The 27,016-nt window shown below is 42.6% G+C and overlaps 2 protein-coding genes and 1 non-coding gene across 4 annotated transcripts in view; 2 read left to right on the top strand and 1 right to left on the bottom strand.

Moving 5' to 3' along the window:
• Positions 1-406: 406 nt before the first annotated feature.
• trnat-ugu lies at positions 407-480 on the top strand. Its single transcript has one exon. It is a non-coding gene; the product is annotated as a tRNA-Thr (tRNA).
• A 5,363-nt stretch (positions 481-5,843) lies between these two features.
• sdhaf2 (succinate dehydrogenase complex assembly factor 2) lies at positions 5,844-11,655 on the bottom strand. The gene is made up of 4 exons (XM_041196545.1): positions 11,449-11,655; positions 8,010-8,230; positions 7,280-7,389; positions 5,844-6,332 (listed from the first exon to the last, which is right to left on the bottom strand). The coding sequence occupies exons 1-4, from the start codon at positions 11,464-11,466 to the stop codon at positions 6,202-6,204; spliced, it is 480 nt and encodes a 159-aa protein (XP_041052479.1). The 5' UTR covers positions 11,467-11,655; the 3' UTR covers positions 5,844-6,201.
• An 80-nt stretch (positions 11,656-11,735) lies between these two features.
• Positions 11,736-27,016, top strand: part of LOC121283240 (cleavage and polyadenylation specificity factor subunit 6-like) — a 58,565-nt gene continuing 43,284 nt past the window's right edge. Inside the window, exons 1-3 of one of the 2 annotated variants that reach the window (XM_041197583.1) lie at positions 11,771-11,860; positions 23,293-23,639; positions 24,692-24,901. In XM_041197583.1, coding sequence (XP_041053517.1) covers positions 23,553-23,639; positions 24,692-24,901 — 297 coding nt within the window. In that variant the 5' untranslated portion in view covers positions 11,771-11,860; positions 23,293-23,552. Of the gene's footprint in view, positions 11,861-23,292; positions 23,640-24,691; positions 24,902-27,016 lie in introns of both variants that reach the window. The other variant, XM_041197584.1, reaches the window with a different exon arrangement.

Here is a 27,016-nt window from a genome sequence, read left to right as displayed (position 1 = left end):
AGTAGTAGTTACATGGAAATTTTGTGCTAAGTGCCACTTGAACTGTGGACAAACACCCAGCAATCCAATTTTAGATTCCATATATTCAAACCTGGATTTTAAACAGGTGAAACACTGTTAACTATGCTAGTTGTGGGGGAGTAATTTGAGATGATAAGCTAAACAGATTTCCCTAATTGGTACTGCCACACTAAATAAGCTTACTAAAATATTGCTGCTTGGCCTAAATAGCCAAGTGGTTATGGTACTGGGTTTGTAACCCTAAGATCAACAGTTCAAATCTCACAATGGCAAACTATGAAACTATGTAACTTCATCTGAAACAGATGGAAACGGGTTTGTACTCGAAAGAGTTACAAATCAATGTATATCATAGACACACAGCAGTTTTAAAAAACTGATAGTTGGCTCAATAGCTCAGTGGTTAGAGCACTGGTCTTGTAAACTAGGGGCTCGTGAGTTCAATTCTCACTGGGGACTACAGTTTAAATTTACCTGGAGGCACGTCTCCGTCAGCCCGACGCGGACCCGGCCCTGCGGTCGGTGTACGATGAGAAGAAGGGCGCGCTGCGGGACCTGCAACTGGTCGGGTCTCGGGGCGCGTTCGTGAGGTCGCGGATCTGTTTCCTTAAGGAGATGGACCGTGGCTCTCCCTTCTTCTACTCACTGGAAAAAAGGCACGGGGTCCGTAAGCAGCTCTTTACGCTGCTGGCCGACGACGGATCACTTGTCTCGGATCCGGAGGGCATCAGGGCCATTGCCCGAGATTACTACACTGCCCTTTTCTCTCCGGATCCGTCCAGTGAGGAAGCTTGCAGAGTTTTGTGGGAGGACCTGCCGCAGGTCGGCCCGGAGTGCGCCGGAAAGCTCGACTCCCCTATAAGTCTGGGGGAGCTGACCGGCGCACTCGACGGTCTTTCTAGGGGCAAAACCCCGGGACTAGACGGGCTGACCGTGGAGTTCTTCAGGGCGTTCTGGGACGTCTTGGGGAGCGACTTCGCGGGGGTCCTGGGGGAGAGCATTGCTACCGGGGAGATGCCCCTTTCGTGGCGCAGGGCCGTGATTGCCCTGCTACCGAAGAAGGGGGATCTCCGCCTTCTTAAAAACTGGCGCCCGGTCTCCCTCCTCAGCACGGACTACAAAATCTTCGCCCGAGCCATGTCTTCTCGGCTCGGCACCGTGCTGGACCACATGATCCACCCTGACCAGTCCTACACCGTCCCGGACCGAACCATTTATGATAACATCCATCTGGTCCGGGACATCATCCACCATTCCCAGAGGGCTGGTCTGTCGAGCGCCTTCCTGTCTCTCGATCAGGAGAAGGCGTTCGACAGGGTGGATCACGAATACTTACTCGGAACTCTGCGAGCTTTCGGGTTCGGGACGCATTTTGTCGCCCGGATCCGACTTCTGTACACTGCCGCGGAGTGTCTAGTGAAGGTTAACGGGTCCCTGACGGCGCCCCTTCACTTTGGGAGAGGGGTACGTCAGGGCTGCCCCCTGTCTGGCCAGTTGTATTCTATTTGCGTGGAGCCTTTCCTGCGCCTCTTGCGGAGGAGGTTGTCGGGATTGGTTCTGCGCGGGCCGGGCATCGGGGTGGTCCTTTCGGCTTACGCCGATGACGTGCTCCTTATGTTTAGTGACCCGGCTGACCTGCGGAGGATGCGCGAGTGCCAGGAGGTCTACTCTGCCGCTTCTTCTGCCAGGATCAACTGGGGTAAGTGTTCTGGACTCCTGGTCGGTCAGTGGCAGATGGATCCCCTACCCGAGGAGCTCAGGCCTTTCACCTGGAGCAGGACCAGCCTCCTCTACCTGGGGGTCCATCTCTGCCCCGCTGAGGAATCCTGGCCGGCAAACTGGCAGGAACTGGAGACGAAAGTCACCGCTCGCCTGCGGCGCTGGACAGGAGTGCTCCGAGTGCTATCTTACCGGGGTCGAGTTCTGGTCATAAACCAGCTGATCGCCGCCATGTTGTGGTATCGGCTGGTCACTTTGACCCCTCCCCCGGACTTTGTCACAAGAATCCAGAGATTGTTAATCGACTTCTTCTGGGACAAAAGATTGCACTGGGTCGCTGCCGAGGTTCTGAGTCTCCCGCTTAGGGAGGGTGGTCAGGCGCTAGTGTGCCTACGCACACAGGTGGCGACTTTCCGCCTTCAGACCCTGCAGCGATACCTCTACGTTGAGCCTCCTCCTAGATGGTGTGCCCTGATGACGTATTTCTTCCGTCAGGTGCACGGCCTGAATTATGACGTGCAGCTCCTGTTTATAGAACAGCTGGGCCTTGGTGGCTCCTTGCAGGCGTTGCCCGTCTTTTACCAGGACCTGATCAAAGTCTGGAAAGTGGTCGCCTCGCGACGCAGCTCTCCCCCGTCAGGAGTAGCGGCTATCGTCAGAGAGCCGCTGCTCAGGAATCCGCCCCTCCGTCCTTTTCAGTGGTTGGCGGAGAGGAGGGCTGTGGCCGCAGGGGTGACCAGGATCGGGGACGTGCTGGGTGGCGGAGGACTGGGCTGGATGCTCCCGCAGGAGTTGGCACGACGCGCGTCTGTGAGTGTCCAGGTCGCAGCCGATGCCATCCAAGACCTGAGAACGGTCGTGCTCGGACCCGACGTTATTTTGGGTCTTGAGGTGGCCCAGGTGCGCGGTGGTCTTCCGTCTGAGCGTTCCCCTGTTCGGACGGAATTCCACATTGGCCCCAAGCCCCGAACCCTCCCTCGGGTGCTGGTGCCCCGCAATATGAGCCACCTCGGGGACATGCCCTCTGTGCCTTTTGGCACAGCAAAGAGGGGCTTTTTGTATGGACTGCTGCTGCACACCTTCCATTTTCTCGCCCTTGTCCGTCGACCGGACACGCCCTGGCGTGCCTTGTTGCCGTCCGGCGGCGGAGGCCCTCGATGGGAGGCCCTCTACGGAGGTGTCCTCCCCCTTTCTATCGGGGACCTGGGTTGGAGGGTGTTGCATGCAGCAGTCCCTTATAATAAGAGGATGCATAGGTTCACGGACTCTCAGGACACATGCCCTTTTTGCGGTCTTGTGGAGTCCGTGGACCATGTATACATAGGGTGTTGTAGGCTGCACTCCCTTTTTAGTTATTTGAAAAACCTTTTATTGATGTTTTGTTTGCACTTCAGCCCCACGCTCCTGATCTATGGGCACCCGGTGCGGAAGGGGGTCGGGAAGGAGGAGGACCTCCTCGTGAACCTGCTCCTGGGCCTGGCCAAGTTGGCCATTAACAGGTCCAGGCAGCGGGCGATCGACGGGGGCAGTCCCGCCCGATTGTTTGTCCCTCTTCCGCGGCTACGTTCGCTGCCGGATGTCCCTGGAGAAGGAGCACGCGGTGTCTGCTGGCACTCTCGAGGCCTTCCGTGCTCGGTGGGCACCACGGGGACTGGGGTGTTTTGTTGACCCCTTTAATCACATTTTGATTTAAAGTTTGTAAGTTTCCTTTAAACTTTGTTCTTGGTTTTACAGCTGACCTGAATTAGGGGCTGTGCCTGATTTATCCCAATTTTGTTGATTTGGTTTTCATTTAAAAGATTATCAAGAGTTCAAATCTCATGATGGCAAACAATGAAACTTCATCTGAAACAGATGGAAACGGGTTTGTACTTGAAAGAGTTACATCTTCTTTATAAGCTTGGCCTAAATAGCCAAGTGGTTATGGTACTGGGTTTATAACCCCAAGATCAAGAGTTCAAATCTCACAATGGCAAACTATGAAAAACTATCAAGAGTTCAAATCTCACAATGGCAAACTGTGAAACATATAACTTCATCTGAAACAGATGGAAACAGGTTTGTACTCGAAAGAGTATCAAGAGTTCAAATCTCACAATGGCAAACAATGTAACTTCATCTGAAACAGATGGAAACGTGTTTGTACTCAAAAGATTTTTAAGGCTTGGCCTAAATAGCCAAGTGGTTATGGTACTGGGTTTGTAACCCCAAGATCAAGAGTTCAAATCTCACAATGGCAAACTGTGAAACATATAACTTCATCTGAAACAGATGGAAATAGGTTTACTCAAAAGAGTATCAAGAGTTCAAATCTCACAATGGCAAACTATGAAACAATGTAACTTCATCTGAAACAGATGGAAACAGGTTTACTCAAAAGAGTATCAAGAGTTCAAATCTCACAATGGCAAACTATGAAACAATGTAACTTCATCTGAAACAGATGGAAACAGGTTTACTCAAAAGAGTATCAAGAGTTCAAATCTCACAATGGCAAACTATGAAACAATGTAACTTCATCTGAAACAGATGGAAATGGGTTTGTACTCGAAGGAGTTACATTAGCTTGGCCTAAATAGCCAAGTGGTTATGGTACTGGGTTTGTAACCCCAAGATCAAGAGTTCAAATCTCACAATGGCAAAACTATGAAAACAATGTAACTTCATCTGAAACAGGTTTACTCAAAAGGAGTATCAAGAGTTCAAATCTCACAATGGCAATGCTTGTCCTGGTGAAGTCTTTGGCTTGGCCTAAATAGCCAAGTGGTTATGGTACTGGGTTTGTAACCCCAAGATCAAGAGTTCAAATCTCACAATGGCAAAACTATCAAGAGTTCAAATCTCACAATGACAAACGATGAAACAATGTAACTTCATCTGAAACAGATGGAAACAGGTTTACTCAAAAGAGTATCAAGAGTTCAAATCTCACAATGGCAAACTATGAAACAATATAACTTCATCTGAAACAGATGGAAACAGGTTTGTACTCGAAAGAGTATCAAGAGTTCAAATCTCACAATGGCAAACAATGTAACTTCATCTGAAACAGATGAAAATGTGTTTGTACTCGAAAGAGTTACTACAAGTGGTCAAGCGTGCAGTGCCAACAGTCAAAATGTTTAGGCTTGGCCTAAATAGCCAAGTGGTTATGGTACTGGGTTTGTAACCCCAAGATCAAGAGTTCAAATCTCACAATGGGAAACTATGAAACAATGTAACTTCATCAAGAGTTCAAATCTCACAGGCAAAACTATCAAGAGTTCAAATCTCACAATGGTAGACTATGAAACCATGTAACTTCATCTGAAACAGATGGAAATGGGTTTGTACTCAAAAGAGTTACTAAAATATTGCTGTGACATTCCAGCAGATTTCAGGTAGGCACAATTAAAGAGTCAGTGATCACTGTCGACTTTTATATGCAAGCACTTTTTCCCCTCAATTTTTCAGTTATGCATTTCTGTTGGCAGCAAAGGTCTTTTAGTACCTTGAACAGGTCTTCGTAAGCACTTTTACACAAACACGTGACAGGCTATTCAAATACAGCTATAACTTTAAGTGAGGAGTTACTGTGTGATCGACATGATCCTCTTTGCGCTCTGATTTTCAGAAGTGATCAAATGCAAGGGATCAAACACTAGCTTTCCTTGTTCGCCCTCATTGCATTTAAAAAGTACTTAGATATACACCTGAAGTATCGCAACCTACAAGCTTGCACACAAGCTGGAAAGTAGGATTAGGCTGGATAGCTCTTTATTGGCCAGCACAGACAATGATGGGCTGAATGGCCTCCTTTCATGCCATAAACTTTTGATTCTATAAGTAATTTTTGACAAGATGACGGGAAGGGGGTGGCGTTGCTGAAACCCATCATAATCTTCTGCTGAGATCAGCTAACACTGCTCAGATGACAGGGTGATCCTGAGTAACTCAGTCCAATGCCATCCACATGCTGCACCGAATCACCAAATTATTTTTGATAGAGGGAGTGGGATTAGGTGGATTGTTCTTGCAGAGAGCTGGCATAGACATGACAGGCTGAATGATCTCCCTCTGTGCTGAAACCATTCAGTGATTCTATAAAACGGATCAGACCATCGTTCAGAAAACAAGCTTATTTATTTTCAAAGCATCAACTTAAATCCTTTACTTTTTCTATACAAGACCATATATAGTTCAATTTCAGTGACAGATATTGACAGAAGCAAATCAATTCTGACACAGAACTATTCATATTTCAGAGCTGGCACTTTGCTGGATAAGATCCCATCGGCTCAGCTTCTATACACAAACAGATAATGATTCATTCACTTCAAAAATAGCCAGTGCTACCTCAGCTACTTTTAATGGTAATAAACTAGTTAAGATTTGAATTTCCGAGTTTCTGTTTAGTTTTACTCAAGTGATCTAGAGTAAAAGTCTTGTCAGCAGACCTTTTATGAGCAAAATAATCCAATTTTAATTTTTGTTCTCAAAGAGATAATCGAGAGCAGGCTGCCCTATCCTCTGCTCCATGTTGCGATTTTTGGTGAATTCCTTCAGCAAGGTCATTACTTCATTATCAAATTCTGGAGGAGTTGGCTTGGTTTCTGTTTGGATGAAGATGATAAAAACAAAGGTCACAATCTACGGTGTGTCTAAGCTCCAGATTGACTACGAGACTATAGACTGATCCCAATACCCTCTTCAACCCTGAAACATTCCCACCTAAAGATTAAATTCTGAAAAGAAATTTAATTTGGGTTATGTGTGCAGTGTGGATTTCCTCCCTTTCCTGATGGCTTGTCTTTTGGGATACAACTTCATGATCGTCAACAGCCCTTCAGCATCTGAGGAAAACAGTTTTACTTCATACTTGAGTTTAGACAATGGGTATCTACCTGACTGTTAAGGATATTACAGGTGAGCTGATTGAGGACTCCCATCAACATCTTAAGGAATTACTGGATAATAAACATAAATTGCTAATACAAGGTCCTGGAAAAAAGTTATAAAACAAGCTGCAGGTTCAAGCACAAAACACTGCAACAGTAATGGATGTTTTCCTCCCTCAACTTCCTTTCTGACTGATTTTTATGTCGCACCCAGAAAGAACACAATTTGATCCGCAGCATGCGCTGAGTTAGCTGATCTCAACTGGTATAGTGGGAAAACTGTTACAATTTGCTTCAGTGCCAGTAAGGAGTTCCTGCTCTTTGGCACTATGTCTTGTTCTTAAGTGTGCATTATCAACAGTGGTATCCTTAGCCAGTTTTTCCCTCCTGAGGGCTGAGACAGTGAGACTAATTAAAATGCTCTGATTTATGCCCCAGTTATCAGCTAACAGTGCAGTACAGACATGTTGCTGTTCTGTAAATGTTGGTACAACAACATGCCACATTTATCCACTGAACCATTAGAGATTGGGAATTACTTTTTTGGGGTAAGTTAAAATGAAAAAGAAATTCAGAAACTAACATGTAACAATTGGTTACCTTCTAATCAGAAGTTGGGGAATAGGGCAGGGAAGAGGGAGCATTGTTGGATCTGTACATACCTGTAATCCAGTAGTAAATGTCCCAGTCATTGCTTGGTTGATTTATCAGTTTATCGTACAAGCTCAGCTGCTTCTCTGTCATTTTATTTAGATATTTTTTGGCAAAGAAACTGAAATAAGAAAGTTATCAGGCATAATACATTATAATCAAATATATTGCTTTTATTTCCAGTTGAATGCCAGTGTACCATGCAGCCAGAGTCATCAGAACAGGGGTCATCAACCTATAATGTTAACTCTGTTTCTCTCCACAGTTGTTGCCTGATCTGCTGATATTTCCAGCATTTCCTGTTTTTATTTCACACTTAGGCAATTTGTTCTCATTCAGTGTCATACATCTGTGGTTAATTTTGGCAAGCGTGGGGACTATTTTCTAACTAGCATAGTTTGCATTAGTACCAGTATAAAATATTTTGATGAAAGGTTGCAACCTGAAACATTAACTGTTTCTCCACAGATGCTGCCAGGCTTGCTGAGTATTTCCATCATTTTATGTTTTTATATTAAGTATTCTCAAATTAGGTGAAATGCAGAGCAAAGCTCCCTCTACACTGTCCCAAATAGCATTCTCAGTTCAGAACTAGATGGGGAATAATACCTAATTAGGCAAAGTGCCACCAGAAACATGAGGGGAAAAAAGCAGTACAACCATGTAACAATGTCTTTGCCAGAGAGTTAAATGCTAAAGCAGATGACAATGCCGATCTTCAAATTCAAAATCCACTTTTACCTCAGTATGATGCAGTTCTCTAGCATTCCCCGCTTACGGCTCTCGTACAGCAGGCGTGCTCGCTTTGTATCTGCTGGCTCATTGGTTCGCTCTACCCATGGAGGAAGCAGAATCTGAAAAATGTCTTTCATTTCATCATCAGGAGTATCTCCACGATATGCGCGGACAGAGCAAGCACCAAGAATGGTACGTATAAGGCTTTGTCTTGACTGGCTCAGAAGCTGCAGAGGGACAAGATGGATTTTCTGTCAAGCCTCAGCATTTTAATCCCTTCCTGACCAGTTACATATCTCTTGGTTATCAACTTCTGAGTGTCAAATAAACTGAAATCAGAGCCTAATATCAGTCACAAATTTTCATTATAATAATTTTTGTCCAAGTTACCATGAGGCAGAGTAGTTTGACTGATGGAGCACAAATAATACAATGAGTCACCTACAAATGGTGGTACAGTGGCTGAAGTTTCAGCCACCAATGGTAGAGTGGAGGGTGAACACATAGTAGGTCATAACTGTGAGTATGTAGCTTTAGATCATATAATTTTATGGAAATCAACCTGGAAAAGTGTGAGGGAATGCATTTGGGGAGGGCAAACAAAGCAAGGGAATACTCAATAAATGGGAACTTATTGAGAGGGGTTGAGGAAATGAGAGACCTTGGAGTGCATGTCCACAGGACAGGTGGACAAGGTGGTCAAGAAAGCATATGGAATGCTTTCCTTCATTGGGCAAGGTATTGAATACAAAAGCAGGGATGTAATGATGGAACTGTATAAAACGCTGGTTAGGCCACAACTGGAATTTTGTGTACAGTTCTGGTCACTACATTACAGGAAGGACATAATTGCTCTGGAAAGAGTGCTGAGAAGATTTACAAGAACGTTGCTAGGGCTTAAAAATTGCATCTATGAGGAGAGATTGGATATGATAAGGTTGTTTTCCTTAGAACAGAGGAGGCTAAGGGATGACCTAATTGAGGTGTACAGAATTATGAGGGGCATAGATAAGGGAGACTGGAAAGACTTGTTTCCCCTAGCTGAGGGGTCAATTACCAGGGGACATAAATTTAGGGTGATTGGTCGTAGGATTAGAGGGAACATGAGGAAAAATGTTTCACCCAGAGGGCGATGGGCACCTGTATTTCACTATCTCAGTTGGTGGTTGAGGCTGAAATACTCAATGTATTTAAAATGAACCTGGATCTGCATCTGAAGTGCTGTAACCTGCAAAGCTACAGACTAGATGCTGGAAAGTGGGATTAAAATGAGCGGCTAGTTTCTTTTTCATTATTGGCTGGTGCAGACACGATGGGCTGAATGGCTTCTTTCTGCACCATAACCATTCTATGGAAGGAGGCCATTCAGCCCATTGTGCCTGTGCAAGTGCTTTGAAAGTGTTACCCAATTAGTCCCACTCTCCTCTTTCCCCAAAGCCCTGTGATTTTCTTTCCTAGAACTATTTATCAAATTCTCCTTTAAAAGTTTCTAATATATCTGCTTTTACTGTCATTTCAGGCAATGGATTCCAGATCACTACTACTTTAATCATCCAGGGCTCTGACTAAAAATGAAATTCTTTCCATTACTGAACTGTTGTAAATTTTCTCTCATTTCAGATTTCTCATGTTTGCATTATTTTCTTTTATTGTGATGTTAAATTTTTCCATGTTCAAGGCAACCAGCTTGCAGCTTTCATAGAAAAACAAACCAAATTGTGGAATGTGATCCCGATGCTGGTGAAAAATCTCAAGAGTTGCACATATTGAAGGCGCAATTGAATTGGGATTGCACAGAATGATTTTTTTCCCCTTTCATATCAGAAAAAGGGACAGGAGTAGGCCATTCAACCCCTTGAGCCTGTTCTGCCATTCAGCTCAATCATGGCTAATCCTGTAAGTTATCTAGAATCATTTTGGTTCTTTAATTCGTTACTAACAGAAAACCATCAATCTCAGTTTTAATGTTTTCAATTGACCGAGCATCCACAACTTTTTGAAGGAGAGTGTTTCCGAATTCTATTACCCTTTTCTGAATATACTGGTTCTTATTTTGCAGATTGTGTCCTCCTTGCTTTGGATTCCCCCACAAGAAGAAAAACCTTCTCCATATCTCCCCTATTGAATTTCTTAATTATTCTAAAGATCTTGATTAAATTAAGGCTGAATCTTTTCGATGCAAGGGAAGCTAATTCAACTTTAGCAATCTGTCCTCCAGAACTTAAACCCTTTGAGCCCCAGTACATACAACCACACGAATTAGGAGCAGGAATAGGCCGCTCGGCCCTTGGAGCCTGCTCTGCCATTCAATAGGATCTGATTGTAACCTCCCGCCTATACCCGGCAACCTTTCACCCCCTTGCTTATGGGAAGGCAGTGTCATAGCAGTTTTGTCACTGGACTGGTAATTCAGAGAGCCAGGGGTAATGCTCTGGGGATCCAGGTTCGAATCCCAACGCGGCAGATGGTAGAATTTGAATTCAATAAAAGTCTGGAATTAAAAGTCTAATGAGGACCATGACACCATTACTGAATGTCATAAAAACCCATTTAGATTACTAATGTCCTTTAGAGAAGGAAATGAGCTGTTCTTACATGAAACTCCAGGCCCACAACAATGACTCTTACATGAACGAGGGCAATTAGGGATGGGCAATAAATGCTGGCCTCGCCAGCGATGCCCACATCCCGTAAATAAATAGAAAAAAAATCAGGAATCTACCTCTGCCTTAAAGACTCTGCTTCCATTGCCTTTTGAGGAAGAGTTCCAAAGACTCACTACCCTTGAAGAAAAAAAGTTCTCCTCATCTCTGTCTTAAATAGGTGATCCCTTATTTTTAAACAGTGACCCTGGGTTTTCCCACAAGAGGAAATATCCTCTCCACATCCAACCTGTCAAGACCCCTCAGGATCTTAAAGGTTTCAATCAAGTCGCCTTTTACTCTTCTAAACTCCAGTGGATACAAGCCTACCCTGTCCGACCTTTCCACTCAATCCTGATATTAGTCTAGTAAACCTCTGAACTGCTTCTAATTCATTTATACCCTTCTTTAAATATAGAGACCAATACTATTCACAGTAAACCCAGATATGTTCTCACCAGCGTCCTCCTACTTTTGTATTCAATTACCCTCACAATAAACAATAACATTGTTATTGTCATCTCCGCCGATGCTGCCAGACCTGCTGAGTTTTTCCAGGTAATTCTGTTTTTGTTTTGGATTTCCAGCATCCGCAGTTTTTTTGTTTAATAACATTGTTATCCTAATTACCTGCTATACCTGCATACAAGCCTTTTGTGATTCATGCACTAGGACACCCCGATCTCTCTGAATCTCAGCATCATTCTGGTGACTCTGCGCAGCACCCTTTCCAAGGCCCATATCTCCTTTCTGAAAGGTAATTTTAAACCCAGTTCCTCCGTTTTTCTGCCGCTTTTACTCACACTCCGCACCACCGACATCTTCCACCTTCTTCAAGGTAACAGCAGTTACTCTAGGTTTTTTGGAAAGTATCACTGGCGAAAGGGGCAGGAAAACAATGCAATTTGCTTCTGTAATGCGACAGCCCGTTGCTGGAGAACTGCTGTCTTGAAGGGCTTCTGTGATCCGCAGGCACGGTGAGCGGGGCGGAAGTGGGTTCCGTATGTCACTAGGAGGGCAAAAGTCGATTCCGTGTGACAATAGGGGGGCGGAAGTATGCCGGTGTCCGCGGACCAGAGGGTCCGTCCCTCCGATGCGGCCTGGTCCCTCTCTGAAAGTTGTCCGGGTGTTTGTCCGTATGCGCGCGGCGAGGCTGGGGGAATGGCCGAGGGAGCCGATCTGATCGACATTTACGCGGATGAAGAGTTTAATCAGGTGAGTGAGTGGAAGTTTGTGGGTATAAGAGTTGTGCTGAGTTGGGGGAAGTGGAGTGTTTGAGTTAAGGCCTGGGAAGCAGAGTGTGGCTGGGATTTGCTGGCAGGCCTCGGGTCTTGGCTCGAGTTGGAGGAACCAGGTGAACCTCTTTTCCCCGACCCATGAACTGAGAGAACCGCTGCCTAAGAATCGGCAGCTTAAAGTCAGCTCGGACTTGAGTCCTGTCTGGGACCTTTTAGGGGGTGGGGGGATCCTCAAGTGTTGAAGTAAATGGTCGGAATCCACTTTTACAGAACTTAAATCCGAAGAGTGTGGGTTGGCCCTGGATCTTCTTATGTTGAAGTTTTCAAATGTTTATAGAAGAAAGATTAGATCTGTCTAAACTAAAAACTATTGATGTGTTGAGGTTAGAAACGATATCTTGATGGGTGCACTTTACTGAAATCCTACTTAAAAATAAAGTGACAGTTTAGTAAAGTGAAATTAAACGTAAAATGCTGGCATATGCAGTTGGTTCGCCGACATCTTCGGAAGGGACAAGGCAGGTTCATGGTTTGGATTTTCACCTTTGCGATCTGAATGATTTGCTGATGTGTTTGTTGAACGTTTATATAGTTTCTTGGCTTCTCCATGTCTCTGGCAGCATGTTTGAATTTTAGTAAACAGTTGCCCCTGAGTGATTAATACAAACATTTATCGTTCTTTGAGAGGAAAAAAAATATAGGGATAAAAAGGGGAAAATGTGAAAATTGCAAATCTGAAATAAAATCAGAAAATCCTGCAAAATTTGCAATTTACATATTCAAGCAGTATCTGATAAGAGAAAAGCAAGTTATTGATTTGGAAGGAGACCTTTAGTTAGAAATGGAAAATAAAAGTCCCCTGACATTGTTCACTCAAAGTCAATGTAAACTCCTAAGAAGATAATTCCTTTCCTATGCACCTGCAACTCTAAATGACCTCATAGCAACTTTAGCTATGATCTGTTTTCATGCCAGATTCTCCTGTTCGCATTTTATTTTGCTTCTTTGCAGGTTTGAGGTGTTTTAGTTAACCTTTATACCTGCTAATGCATTTTGTTATCTCTAACTTTTCTGTTATTTACTCAAAGACTCATTGTACGCCTATCAAAAGTGGTTACCTTTTAGCAATGGAGAGGCTAAGGGTACTTTATTACTAATGTAGATCTCAATACTGGTTCCTTGAAAGTAAAATTGTTGGTGACACAAAGGGATGAATGAAAAATGTGATGTTAAGTAATGATGGATGAAAAACTGATCCCATTCATAAATAATCTGAATTTTGTTTTTAATGGATCATTTTTGTTTTTAGACATTGGAAACAAATAGTTTATCCCAATTCAGACAGTTATATGGTTCTGCAATGAAAAAACAATTGAAGGTTATGAAAGTGAATACATAGCCGTGTTTCATGAACTTTGGTATCAGCCAAATGGATCAGAATGTTTTTTCCAGTTCTCTGTATTGCTATGCTCTAAATATTTGCAATAATTGAAACTGCTGAGAAAAGAGACGTCGAAGTTCTTTGTCCTGCACTCATCAGGACACTTTGCAAGGTTACTGATATAAGGAGAAAACAACAATTTATACTATATGTGAAGAGAGTGCTGATTGGTTGGCAAGCATACTTTGATTGGTAGGCATTGCCATGGAGAATGCACCAGTGGTGGTGACTGACAGTTAACTGCCAAGCATTGTTTGAAATTTAAACCAGGTAGCTTGACTCTGATTGGTTAAAACATTATTCTGAGGAATGAGTCAGCGAATGGCTGTCACTTGCTTTGTTTAGCTGAAACAGGTGCAATGTGTGTACATGTTCTCTTTGTCTGCAAAGAACAGGGCCTTGCGTATATGTAGCTTCCAGTACATGGAAATGTGCCACACTGCAAGCCCAACCGACAGTCTTAAATTGGTTGTCAATGTAATTCTTAGCACACAGGACTTTTTAGCAAATTTTGTCCATTCGCGGAATCGCATCTATTGCTGGACACTATGTTTTGAGTTTTCCGAGCACGGGCTGGCTGAGTATGGTCTGTACCTTGCCCATTGCGAACAGCAGCTGGGACATGCTGTTTGATACAATCCACCAATATTTGGGATGTATGGCCTACATATGTAGCATCACACTGGCACTGAAATTCATATACCACATTACTCATTTGTGTGATAGGCAGAATGTCTTTTTGGCTTGACGGCAGCATCCTGTTATTGGCAAATACCACTCGTATTGCTACTGCATAGTAGCAGCGTGAAACAGCTAGCTTCACCTGTTGCTCATGTTTTTGAGATACCTTGCCCTTCCAGGGTAATCTGAAGTAGCCAAAAAGTGACAGCCTTAGGCCTATTCATGAGTGTGTGATATACAGAGTGAAATGATCTGATCAGGGTAGCCATTACCCTGCAGGATGCCTTTGAAGTGCCCAATTTCAGAATCAAGCTTGCATGGTGAGCAAATGGCTCGGGCACTATTTACAAGGTTGCCAATTAAGGCCAATCTTATAGAATGTGGGACTGTAAGAATCCAAAGGGTATATTGATCAGTGAGCATAGGCTTGTGGTAGACTGTGGAAGTGACCCCTCTGGCAGATTTCTCAACTAGTACGTCAAGGAAAGGGGAGTTTATTTGACTGCTCCATTTCAAAGGTGAATTTTCATGCAGGATTGAACCCATTAAGACATGTAAGGAACTATTACATGCAGCTGCAGATTTATCATCCACATATCAGAAATATGCATGGGGTAGGAGGTTAGGTGTCATTCCATCTAAGACACACTTTGGCAAACACTGGCAGATCTTGTCAAACAGTATGTCCCTGCCGCTGATCGCAACAGGCAGGGCATAGACTGTACCTAACCAGGCTGTGCTTACAAAACTCAAAAGACACCGTCCAACATAAGATGTGATTCTGTGATTGGACAACATTTGTTAAATAACCCTCAGTGTGCTAAGGATTATGCTGACAACCAATTTAAGATTGTCAGTTGGGCTCGCAGTGTAGACCATTTGTGTGTATTGGAAGCTACATATAGTAATACTGAGGGCCCCGTTCTTTGCAGACAGAAAGAACATGTACACACGTTGCACCTGTTTCAGCCAAACAAAATAAGTGACAGCCATTTGCTGACTCATTCCTCAGGGTCAAGCTGCCTGGTTTAAATTTCAAACAATGCTTGGCAGTTAACTGTCAGTCATCATCACTGGTGCATTATCTATGGTAACGCCTCTACCAATCAGAATCCACTTGCCAACCAATCAGTACTCTTCACATATGGTATAGATAGTTGTTTTCCCCTTACATTGGTATTATGAAGTGTCCTGATGAGTGCAAGTCAAAAAGCTTTGACATATCTTTTTTTTCAGCAGTGCTCAAGTTTATACTACCAAAAGGCTATTAATAATTGAATACAAGCGTTCCTAAATGCAGTCGATAGACTGGGACCTCCAGTTTCCCATTTCCTTTAAATATCTCTGTAGTCCTCTAGCTCTTTTCTCAGCAAGAAATCTAAATCTGGACATGCAATAGGTGCTTCAGTAGTGAACTAATTAGAAAATGCTAACAGAACTTAGGACTTATTTTAAGATCAAGCTCATGAATTACATACTCTTTCAGTTCCCACACCAGAACTATCCTAGATTACATTTTTCTGCAGCCATAAAGATACATCATGGTGTCTCAGGGTTCGCATACAAATTTAAATTCATGTTGACATTAATTTGTATATATTTAAAGTTGCTCATACAAACACATCTTGGTGTTCATATTTAGGATTTGTCCACCAATTAGCAACAGCCTGTTCTAATCTTCCAGCTTGTCAAAATTCAAACAGGACAAACCAAATAATAAATATAATGGCAAATAATACTCAGCTCACTGAGCTTCAAAGGCCAGATTGTCAGGCTTGGTGGAGGAGGGGGAGTGTTGGGTACTTAGTTCTAGGCTGCAGGTTGTACATTCTTAGTCTCCAGTTTGATAGGGTGGGATTTTCCACACCTGCCTGCTGCCGGGATTGTCTGGTGCCGCTGCAAGTCAAAGGACTTCTGGCTGGGGCACCGCCTCGCCTCGCCCGCGGTAGGTCCCACCCACAACAGGGCCGGAAAATCCCGGCCATTGACTTTGTGAAGTGTATTTACTGTCTGTGCTATAGACCTTGAAAAAGGCTGAAATAAAGACATTTTTAGATTTGATAACTCATCAATTAGTTTAACCTGCTAAAGTTTTGTGTGTGCCATATTTCAATGTTCTAGGTCTCAAATCTTCCAGAGATAAAAAGGGGAAAGTGTGAAAATTGCAAAAAGAGAGGTTTTTCAGTCCAGGGTCTATTATAGGTTGATTTCAGTTGGTGAAGTGAGTTTGCAGATTGAGCTGGAAATTTACAAACTTCTGGAGATCCACAAATGTTCCTCACTAACAGAAATTAAATTCTAATTTATGTCAGGTGTACCTATTTACAACAAAATTAGTGCTTGTCCTCAAAGGTGCAGGCTAGAATCAACACACTCAACTGTGTGTTCCATGGTAAATTACATGCAGTTTACAGCATAGAAACAGGCCATTTGGCCCAACTGGCCTGTACTGGCATGCATGCTCCTTTCACCCTATTTCATCTAGTTCGATCAATGTATCCTTCTATTCCTTTCTCCCCCACATACTTTTCTAGCATCCCCTTAAATGTATTTATGCTAGTTACTTTCTCGTATTACACATAAATTAGATATTCAAACCGACTACAGCTTCATCTAATTATTATAAACTGAGTTAGAAGGTAATTTTAAAATTAAAGAATTAGTAAATAAGTTAGCTCATTAGTTTTAAATGGAATTTTCAAAATTACTTCCGATGTATTTTGGACATTTAAATTCTTAGAGTTTAACAAAGCTACATTCTGTTTTGCTGTTATAATAAAACAGTATTATCTGGGCAATGCCACAGGAGATGTACTATATTTTATGAAAATCTTTCTAATTTCATCTATTTTGAATGATACAGCTGGAGGAAAGACGATATTTGCTGTTTGTTGCAGGTTTGAATTCCACATAATTTGGTCCAATCTTCCTGGAAGGCTTAAATTTTAATGCCATAATTTAATCCTGGAACTTTATGAACTATGTAACCAATATTTTTAGTTATTCTTGAATAGCTCAAATTATTTTTGAGTATTTAGTTTTATATAAATGCAAAATAATACAGATTGGGCAGTGGCTTTGCACAAATTGTGGCCTTGGATTAGATATCTGGTACTTAGACATGAATACTGATTTCCCCAGGTGAATTACTGGTTAAAAATGGCTTCTGTCATTGACTCAGCAATATCTTCTTGAGAACCCTGGGTTGTTTGGGCATGACCGTGGATCCATCATGATGTGGTCCCACTTTCTAGCAGGAGTAACTAGATAACAGCCCTGACTGGGAACTCTGGCTCATTCTCTGTCCTTCCCTAGCCCATGAACACTTTTAGGCCAATTATGACTGGCCCAGTTGTTTACCTGGCACAGATCAGCTAAATCAGCGTAGGACAGGGGTTGAATGCAAGATCATCTTGGTGTGTAAGGCTTCATACTACAAGCATACAGTCATGCTTTAGGGAGAGCCCTGAAATGGATGTGATAAAGTTACTGGATTCATTTTTACATTTTCAGTAGTGTTTTTGTACAATCTGTGGCTGAAATAAGTATTTGTTTGTGGTTTGTGCAGGAAGCAGTGTTAGCTAACATTGAAGATTCTTGATTGTATTTTTGTATCTGATGATGTTTGGGATTTCCCTGTAGTGTGGCAAGGTGTCTGCTATTATATAACTTTAGATGTGTAGTTTGGACATTTGACCATGCATTTATAGAGTCACCATTTTTTTTGTCATGTTGACCTTGCTAACGACTTAATACATCACTGAAATTTGGATGCAAGAAAACTTTCAACAAAGCATACTGTTTGAAGAAAGAAGAGATTTCCCCTCATTATGTGGAAAGCGTACAGATTATACTCAGACAGCATCAGATTCTGAGGAGCATTGTTCCTTACTTAAGACTTTGGAATTTCCATGCAGGTCTGCTTCTCCTTTTGCACCACCCCACACCCACACTTTATGCTCTATCTTTTGGTGCTGAGAATCTGGCCTCAGTAATCAAGCTTGCCTCATCTACAGCAAAACAGCCACTTGTTTGCTTGGACTTCAGAAAATGTAATGCGATCTGTGTCAGAAATTTTTGCGCTGTGTCAATTTGAAATGTTACAATACCCATCGGTACCATTGAACATTCTCTCCAGAGAGACTGTTATGAGCTGTGCAATATTGGTTGTTTGCTTATCACTGTTGGTGGGAGCAGTTTGAAGTATTGTCAAAAATATTACACATAGCACCATATAGAGTGCTGGCTTAAGAGTTCTTTTCCCCTTTTAGAATAGAAGTTTCACTGTATTAAACGAACCTGATGACAGCATTGAGCATTTTGAATGTGTCTTTACCAATTTGAGTTGAGTGAGATGGGGGAAATGCCAGCTTCTGTTTGGCACTATAAGCAGAATAATATGGGCTTTGATATTTTGAGACTGGGTTGTGTTGTTTTGAATTGATTTTCCTTTCCTTCAGTGAGTTCATAGTTGTGCTTACCTAAACTAATCCGAATCCTTCCTGCCCTGTTTTACTTGGAAGTTGGAAACATTTCACCCCTGGAAACTCATAAAACAACCTTGTTAATGAGGTTCAGGGAAGTTGCAGTTATCTGACAGGTGTATTTTGCACAGGTTTTGTTCTCATAAGTGATGTTAGTGTACCTACTATCATTGGAGCATTTCCAGGTTGCATGCAGAGTAGAGCTTTTTCTACTCTGCTGGAACCCTAAACTCTACTGCTCCAATGTGACATTTATGCATTTCTCTCACATACTGTCTGCGGCTTTTTTAAGTAAAATTCCAAATTAATACTGAATCGAGGCAATTTCATGCTGTTGTTCTGTATCTCCAAGAAGGCTGAATTTCCTGAACTCATATCACATGGTGGAACACTTAGTCTTGTGAGGAGACAGTCTGACCTTGGACTTAATTCCAGATCTCAAAGGTGAAAAACCAGAATGTCATCCATTGTACCATTTATTGCCCATCCCTAACTGCCCTTGTCCTGATTATAGTCCATTGTTAATGTATTTTGGTGGTCACAACCTGTGTGTCTCAGCAGTCTCAAATGCAACACGTTAAATGTGAACATCATGCCTCTTTCTGGCCACTGCCTCTTGCACTGATCCATCTCCCTCTCCTCTGGAAGTCTGCAAATATCTAACAAGTTTAATACATTACTGACAGTTAAACAGATTAAATAGTTTGTGAACATCACTGGAAATCTTACAGTAAAGTCTGAAAATGTTGCAAATGCACAGTACGTCAGTCAGACTCTACAAAGCCTCCTCAGGATCTTCAAGGCTCAAGTCAGGAGTGTGATGGAATACTTTCCGTTTGCCTGGTGAGGGCCACTTTAACAACAACTCAAGAAGCTGGACACCTTCCAGGACAAAACACCCCACTTGATTGGCACCCCATCCACCACCTTAAACATTCACTCCTTCCATCACCAAGAGGTAGCAATGTGTACCATCTTCAAGATGCACTGCACCAACATACCAAGGATCCTTTGACAGCATCTTCCAAATCTACAATGTCTACCACCTTGAAGGATAAGGGCAGGAGACGCGTGAGAAAACAAGCTGCAAGTTCCCTCCATGCCACACACCACCCTGACTTAGAACTAAATTGCTGTTCCTTTACTGCCATTAGGTTAAAATCCTGGAATTCCCTCCCTAGTAGCACTGTGGGTGAACCTACAACACATGCCCTGCAGCAGTTAGAAGACAACTCACCGCTATCTTCTCAAGGGCAGTTAGGGATGGGCAATAAATGCTGGCCTAGCCAGTGCTGCCCACATCCCATGAAAGATTAAAAAACAAGTTAGCACCTGTAAAGAGAAAATACAGGTCACTGCTTGAGGATGCACCCTTCATCAGAACTGAAGACTAAAAGATGATAAGGCATTTTAGTAAGGCTTGAAAACAGATGAGAAGAGAGATTCAATAGTTACACCAATCATACAGTCAGTTAAGGAATTTGCAAGTTGCCAAATAGTAAATTGTTAGATGGTGTAAAAAATACCCAGATGAGATAGTTGCTAAAACTTATACTGACTCTCATTGGAACATTGTTGGAGACTGAAGACTGAGAGGTCAGAGTGGAAATTGAAATGGCAAGCCAAAGGAGGCCAGGGTAACACCTGCAGATAGAATGAAAATTTGAGCCATATTGAAATTTAACTGAGTGACTTCAAAATATATTTTTCTGGCTGTCCAAAAGGCTCACGAGGATAAAAATGCCACCTGATATACTACCAAAGAACCAAAACGATCTGTGTCTGTGCTTACTTATAGTGTTTGCCTCTGAGTCTTGGTTGGGGACAGCAGGATGAAAATTTTAATAAGATAGGGGAGTCATGACTTTATTTGCAAGAAAATTCTGTGAAGCTGAAAGAGCAGCAGTAACCACTGGATTAACAAACTGACCTCCTGTAGAGGGACCTTGAGTTTTAAAGTTCTTAATTTTTTTTATTAGTTCTTGGGATGTGGGTGTTGCTGCTTTTATTGCCATCCCTAATTGTCCTGTTCAGAGGCAATGTGGGTCTGGAGTCACACGTACGCCAGCAGATCTCCTTCCCTAGAGGACATTAGTGAACCAGGTGGGTCTTTACGACAATCGTTTTGTGGTTTTCAGATTTCTAAATCCAGATTTATTGAATTCAAATTTCACCATCTGCCATGGTGGGATTTGAACCCGGATCCCCATAGAATTACCCTGGGTCTTCTAGAATATTAGTTCAGTGACAATACCACTTTGCCACTACTGGTAAGCTTCTTTGTAAAATGCCATAAGAAAGGGAAAACCTCAGGTTTCCTGGTATATGTGCAATAAACACAATCTACAATCTGAGCACTTTTTCTACTCCTTTAGTTGGTGGGGGGTGAGGGCGGAGTGTGTGTGTATGTGTGTGTTGGGGGTTGAGGGGGTGGAGTGAGGTTCGCCAGTTAGGCTCAAATGTGTGGCCAGGTTGAGCCACCTAGTGACAAGTCAGTCTGTAATATTCAGATTTTTTTTTTTTTGGTTCTGGTTCCATTAGTGTCATTAGCTATATTTTCTATGTTACTTCTAATTCATCACCATAAATTGCTTCTATAGCCACAAGCTGTCTGTTTTTTTCGACTTCTTCACCGCCCACCCAAAAAGCCAGCTGTTATTGGTGATGGTGAATTTTTACTCTGACACATTTAACTGAGAATCAGACCCATGTTTCTTTGTTCAGTAAACCTTCTGAAACAAACGCAACTGTCGACTGTAGCTTCCTGGTGGCACACTTACCTCTGAGTCAGAAGGTTGTGGATTCAAGCTTCATTCCAGACTTGAGCATTTAAATCTAGGTTGTCTGTGATGCCCAAACCAATATTTATCTCTCAACCAATATCACTAAAATGGATGAACATTGCAGTTAATTGGAACTTGTATGTGTAGTTTAGTATCCAACCTGTAGCCCTAAAAGCCTCATAATTAGCCCCTTGAAGCCCAGGAAACTCAACTGCTTTTACTCCAGTTTTTTATGTGCAGATTTGTCCTGTTTGAATTTTTTGAGTCTGAAGATTTGGAATGGGCTATTCTTTGTTGTGATCTTTCTGGTCAATAAATCCTAAATAAGGACACCAAGATCTATTAGTTTTAGTAACTTTAGCTGTATGTAAATTAATGAGAACATGAATTTAAACCTTATATGCGAACCCTGAGGATTGAGGGTTCATGGCTTGTACCCATGCTGCCTGTTTAGACAAATGCCTCAATTTGTAGAACTATCATCTCAGAGTATCTATCAAAACCATTGTCAGCCAGTGAGTTGCACTGTCAGCCAATGAATTGGAGGCAGGATGGGAGTTATGCTAGAACCACAGCAAACAGTGCATTTTACAACAAGCAAACTTTATTTCTTCAGTGAGGAAATTATTTGAACAGTGCATTAGAGCAGTATTAACTCAGCAGAGTCTATTCTATAAAAGTCTCTATGAAATACAACAAACAAAACTCCTCACTGGAATTATCACACCACCACCCAATAAAAGCAAGATTATTTCTCCAGCAAAGCACAGTGACTGGAGATTGTTACAAAATACAAAATTATGTAAAATCAATCCAATCACCACAACAAGCTCCAGCATGAATAACAAGGGAATTACCTAATCATCTTCACCCAGAATGGAAACAATGACATGAATAAAAGGCAGTTGTTCCACTCCCTTTCTCTCTTATATGTTCTCCCTCTCTCCTCCTGTGTCTCTTTGCCTTGCCCATGTTGCACTCTGTCATCAGTCCCCTGTCGTGCTCTGCCCTTGGCCTCCTCTGCCAATGGTTCCAAGTCCCTGCCCCTCTCCTGGACCAACCACCTAGAAATGATGTAGGCACCCGATATTATAATTACACAGCCAGCTCAGTCGACCCTGCAAACTCCTTATTAACATTTACGGACATGCTAAATTTGGGGAAGCTGCCCCATAGACTCACCGAGCAATAGCCTGGCATAGTCGCACTCATCAAATCGTACCTTATAGCCAATGTCCCAACTCCGCTATCACCATTCCTAGGTTTGTCCCACCTGAGGTGGCGGCACTGTGGCATACAGTTGGGAGTGAGTGGCCCTAGGAGCCCTCAGCATTAATCCAGATCTCATGAAGTCTCATGGCGTGAGGTCAAATATAGACAAGGAAACCTCCTGCTGATTTCCACCTACAGACCTCCCTCAGCTGAAGAGTCAATGCTTCTCCATGTTGAACATCACTTGGAAGAAGCACTGAGGGCAGCAAGGGCACAGAATATACCCTTGGTGGGATACTTCAGTATCCATCACCAAGAGAGACTCGGTAGCACCACTCCTGATTGAGTCCTGAAGGACATACCTGCCAGACTGGGCTTGTGGCAGGTGTTTAGAGAACAACACGGGGGAAAATCATACTTGACCTTACTCTCACCAGTCTACTTGTTAAAGATCCATCTGCCCATCACAGTGTTAGTAGGGTGACCATTGCACAGTCCTTTGAAGAACAAGTCTTGCCTTCACACCAAGGATACCCTCCATTGTGTTCTTTCTACCACTGTGCTAAATGGAATAAATTCAGAACAGATCTAGCAGCTCCAAACTGGGCATTCTTGAGGTATTGTGGACCATCAGCATCAGCAGCAACAGAACAGAGTAATTTTCTTTCTTTTTATGGTTATTCATTTAATATGCTATTATTTAAGTGAATGAGCTCTGTACCTAAAATGAATTTTATGGACAAAATGTGAAATTGAATTGTTGTACTCCACATTTGTAATCTCATGCTCTGGCATATCCCTCACTCAGTTAAACACCATTAAACCAGGGAATCAACCCCTAGTTCAAAGAGGAGTGTAGGACAGCATGCCAGGAGCAGCACCAAGCATACCTTAAAATGGGGCGCCAACCTAATGAAGCTACAGAAGAACTACATGCATGCTAAACAGCAGAAGCAGCATGCTCTCAGACAGAGCTCAGTGATCCCATAACCAATGGACCAGATCAAAGCTCTGCAGCCCTGTCACTTCCAGTCAAGAATGGTGGTGGTGAAAGAAGAGGCTTCATGAATGTCCCTATCCTCAAAGATGGTGGAGCCTAGCAGTGAGTGCAAAAGACAAGACTGGGGCATTTGCAACCATATTCAACCAGAAATGGTGAGTGGATGATCTATCTTGGCCTCCTCCTGAGGTCCAATGCTTTCCTGCCCAATCTCTCGATCCTTGTAAAGCGCATCCAAAATTTCCTTGCCTATATCTTTCACTATTCGCCCATCACCCCTGTATTTGCCAATTGACATTAGCTTCAGCTCCCCCAGCTCCAGAATTTAAAATTCTCACCCTTGTTTTTAAGTATCTTCCTGGCCCTACTCCCTCACTTTTCTGGTGGCAGTGCTTTCATTGACCCATCTAAGTCCATATAAAATATGTTTTAGGGGATCCACGAGCATGACCTGCAGAATGACAATTCCCTGTGCTTTAAATCCTATAATTCTAGGAACAATTTTACTTATATGTAATCACATTTACAAAGAAGTTGACAATATTTGTCAAGCAGGGCCTTTGCTCCTAAATCCATGATAAACACCATTGTTTTAGTGGATAAATATGCCATATGTTCAGAGAATTATTGAATAGTACTAGACAGAAAGCAGCTATTCATCCCATCGAGTCTGCACCAGCTCTTTCAAAGAGTATTCCAGTTAGCTCTGTTTCTCTGCTAATTCTTACAGTTGTAGGTTTAATCCCTGATAAATTAGCTGATTTCACATTGGGCAACATTAGAATAATACAAATAGACCTAGTAGTCTGAGAGAGCAGGGTAATCAGTTGTTTTTCACTATCCAGTGACTCCTTGACTCCTTTTGGAAAATGTATGTGTGGCTGTCAGATGAGGAGAGAGTTTTGGTTAGCTGTGATGCGCTCACAAGAATGATTACTTGGGTTTGGTTTCAGAGGGCCTCCTGTGCTATTAGAAACATACCTCAGTATGATTTGGCACCTTCAAGAGGGAAGACAAGGGCATGGTGGGGTTATGGCAAACTCCAACAAAAGTACACTGTAGGTGCTGAGGATTAGAAGCTACTGTAGCATATAGTTTTAAAATGCATCATGATTATAGTTAACCTCACCCCCACCCCCCACCCCAACATCAAATTTTTCATTGAGGAAGACACTGTCCTAAATGAAATGTGTGGGTTCTCTTTCAGGAGACTGATTATACTACAAACGATCAAGTTGACCTTTATGATGATGTAATAGCAGCTGCTGATGGTAATAACCAAGAAGATCAAAGTTTTGATGAGATATTACCACGGACCCCTGGTGAGCCACAGAAAACTGACAATAGCGCCAGGCCGACCATAGTCTACACATACGGAGGCAAGCGGCAAGCTGTGTATGTGGGAAACTTGACATGGGTGAGTGAATCTATACCTGGTTAGCTTGACTCCGATGTACAAAACCTTATGTCCAATGATGGCAACTGTATTTGGACACACCAAAATGTTTTCAAGAGGCCTGGTGGGGACAACTTGTCACGTTATTTTTCTGCCTTTTTCCCTCTATTCCTGAGCTTATTGGCTAAACAATTCAACTTCAATGTGTTTGGCCTGCTTTGGGAAACGGACTAAATGTAGCTTTTGTCAGTTCTCCTTATTGTTGGAGAGGAATGAATCTTGCCAGTATTGCCTCTAAGTTGTGTCTGTTTTACATTAATTACAAGTGAAGTTGTTTGCTCATCCTCACATTACAGAAAGGCTTCGCTTACTGAGAATTATGGGTAGATTTTGCTTTTCGTGGAATTAATTCTGCCAAGTGCTTATAAACAAACAAAAATAATGGATGGGAAAAGACCAAATGTTCCACTGAGGCTGCCATGTATCATCATTGTGCAACTTAACACCATGGCCCCTGTTGCTACCACCCATCAACAGCATTGTAATCTGCTCAGACAGGAAAACAGAGGAAAAAATCCTGGAGCTAAAAACTCATGAGAAATTCCTGTCCAACCCCGAAGGTAATCAAACAAGTTCCAAGGAATCACAGCATGAACTAGCAGGTCATTTCAAAGATCAATGACTCTGCAAAAAGAAAGCCTCCTGATATCCAACTTATATCAATATCCACATGTCCTCCTTAACCTATCTAATTCAAATAGCAGATCCACATGGACCAGATCTAATCCTTTCACCATTTTAAAAGATCTTAAACAATCTCCTCAAATATATTAAAAGAAAAACACTGCGGATGCTGGAAATATGAAATAGAAACAGAAAATGCTGGAAAAACTCAGCAGGTCTGACAGCATCTATGGAGAGAGAAACAGTTAACATTTCGAATCTGTATGACTTCCTCAGAGCTGTGAGGAAGGGTTGTACAAACTCGAAATGTTAACTCTGTTTCTCTCTCCACAGATGGCTGTCAGACCTCCTCAAAGTATGTGATTTAGAGTAATAATAGCCTGCTCTCTAACCCTGTCTTGGTAATTAAGAGAACTTAAATTGGACCAATCTAGTCGTCATCCTCTGTCCTTTTCTAGGACCTCTACTTCACTTAGCATGTATAGGGACCAAACTGGACATGGTATTCTAAATGAGGCCTTACGAAGGACATATAAAAAGACAGGTTTTTTTTTGTTTGGTGTTGGATTGGCTTCATACTGCAACCTGGTAATTCAATCATTTTTGCTATAACCTGCATCTTTTTAAAATTTATTCTTTCATGGAATGCGGGCATTGCTAGCTAGGCCAGCATTTATTGCCCATTCCTAGTTACACTTGAGAAGATGGTGGTGAGCCACCTTCTTGAACCGCTACTGTCCATGCGGTGTAGATACACCCACTGTGCTGTTAGGAAGGGAGTTCCAGGATTTTAACCCAGTGACAGTGAAGAAACAGTGATATATTTCTAATCCAGGATGGTGTGTGGCATGGAGGGGATATTGTGGGCGGTGGTGTTCCTAAACATCTGTTGCTCTTGTCCTTTGACGTTGTAGAAGTTGTGGGTTTGGAAGGAGCTGTCGAAGGAGCCTTGGTGAGTTTCTGCAGTGCACCTTGTAGATGGTACACACTGCTACCACTATGCGTCGGTGGTGGAGGGAGTGAATGTTTAAGGTGGTGGATGGCGTGCTACTCAATCGGGCTGTTTTTCCTGGATGGTGTTGAGCTTCTTGAGTGTTGTTGGAGCTGCAGTCGTCCAGGCTAGTACTCTCATCCAGGCCTGTTGTCAATCTTATGAGATACTGTAACACCTGGATCTTTATCCCACTGAATGGTCTTAAGTTCACAACCTTGCATTGTATGTACATGTTTGGCATTACCCTACCTATGTGTATGAGACTACATTTATCGATTTATATATGTTCCAGGTTTCTATATTAAATGACATCTGGCAACTGAAGGTCTGTTTCCCCATCACACCTAGATATGCTTGTAATCCTTTTTTTCATCTAAGGTCCTCAGGCAAAACTATCAATTGAACCACTAGTGGATCTTCTGTTACCTGGTGCTTTCTTCCAGACTATTGGTAAATAT

Source organism: Carcharodon carcharias, chromosome 10, assembly GCF_017639515.1.
Source record: "Carcharodon carcharias isolate sCarCar2 chromosome 10, sCarCar2.pri, whole genome shotgun sequence".
Lineage (NCBI taxonomy): Eukaryota > Metazoa > Chordata > Chondrichthyes > Lamniformes > Lamnidae > Carcharodon > Carcharodon carcharias.
The sequence above is the reverse complement of the archived record's forward strand: the minus strand, read 5'-3'. Positions and strand labels throughout refer to the sequence as shown.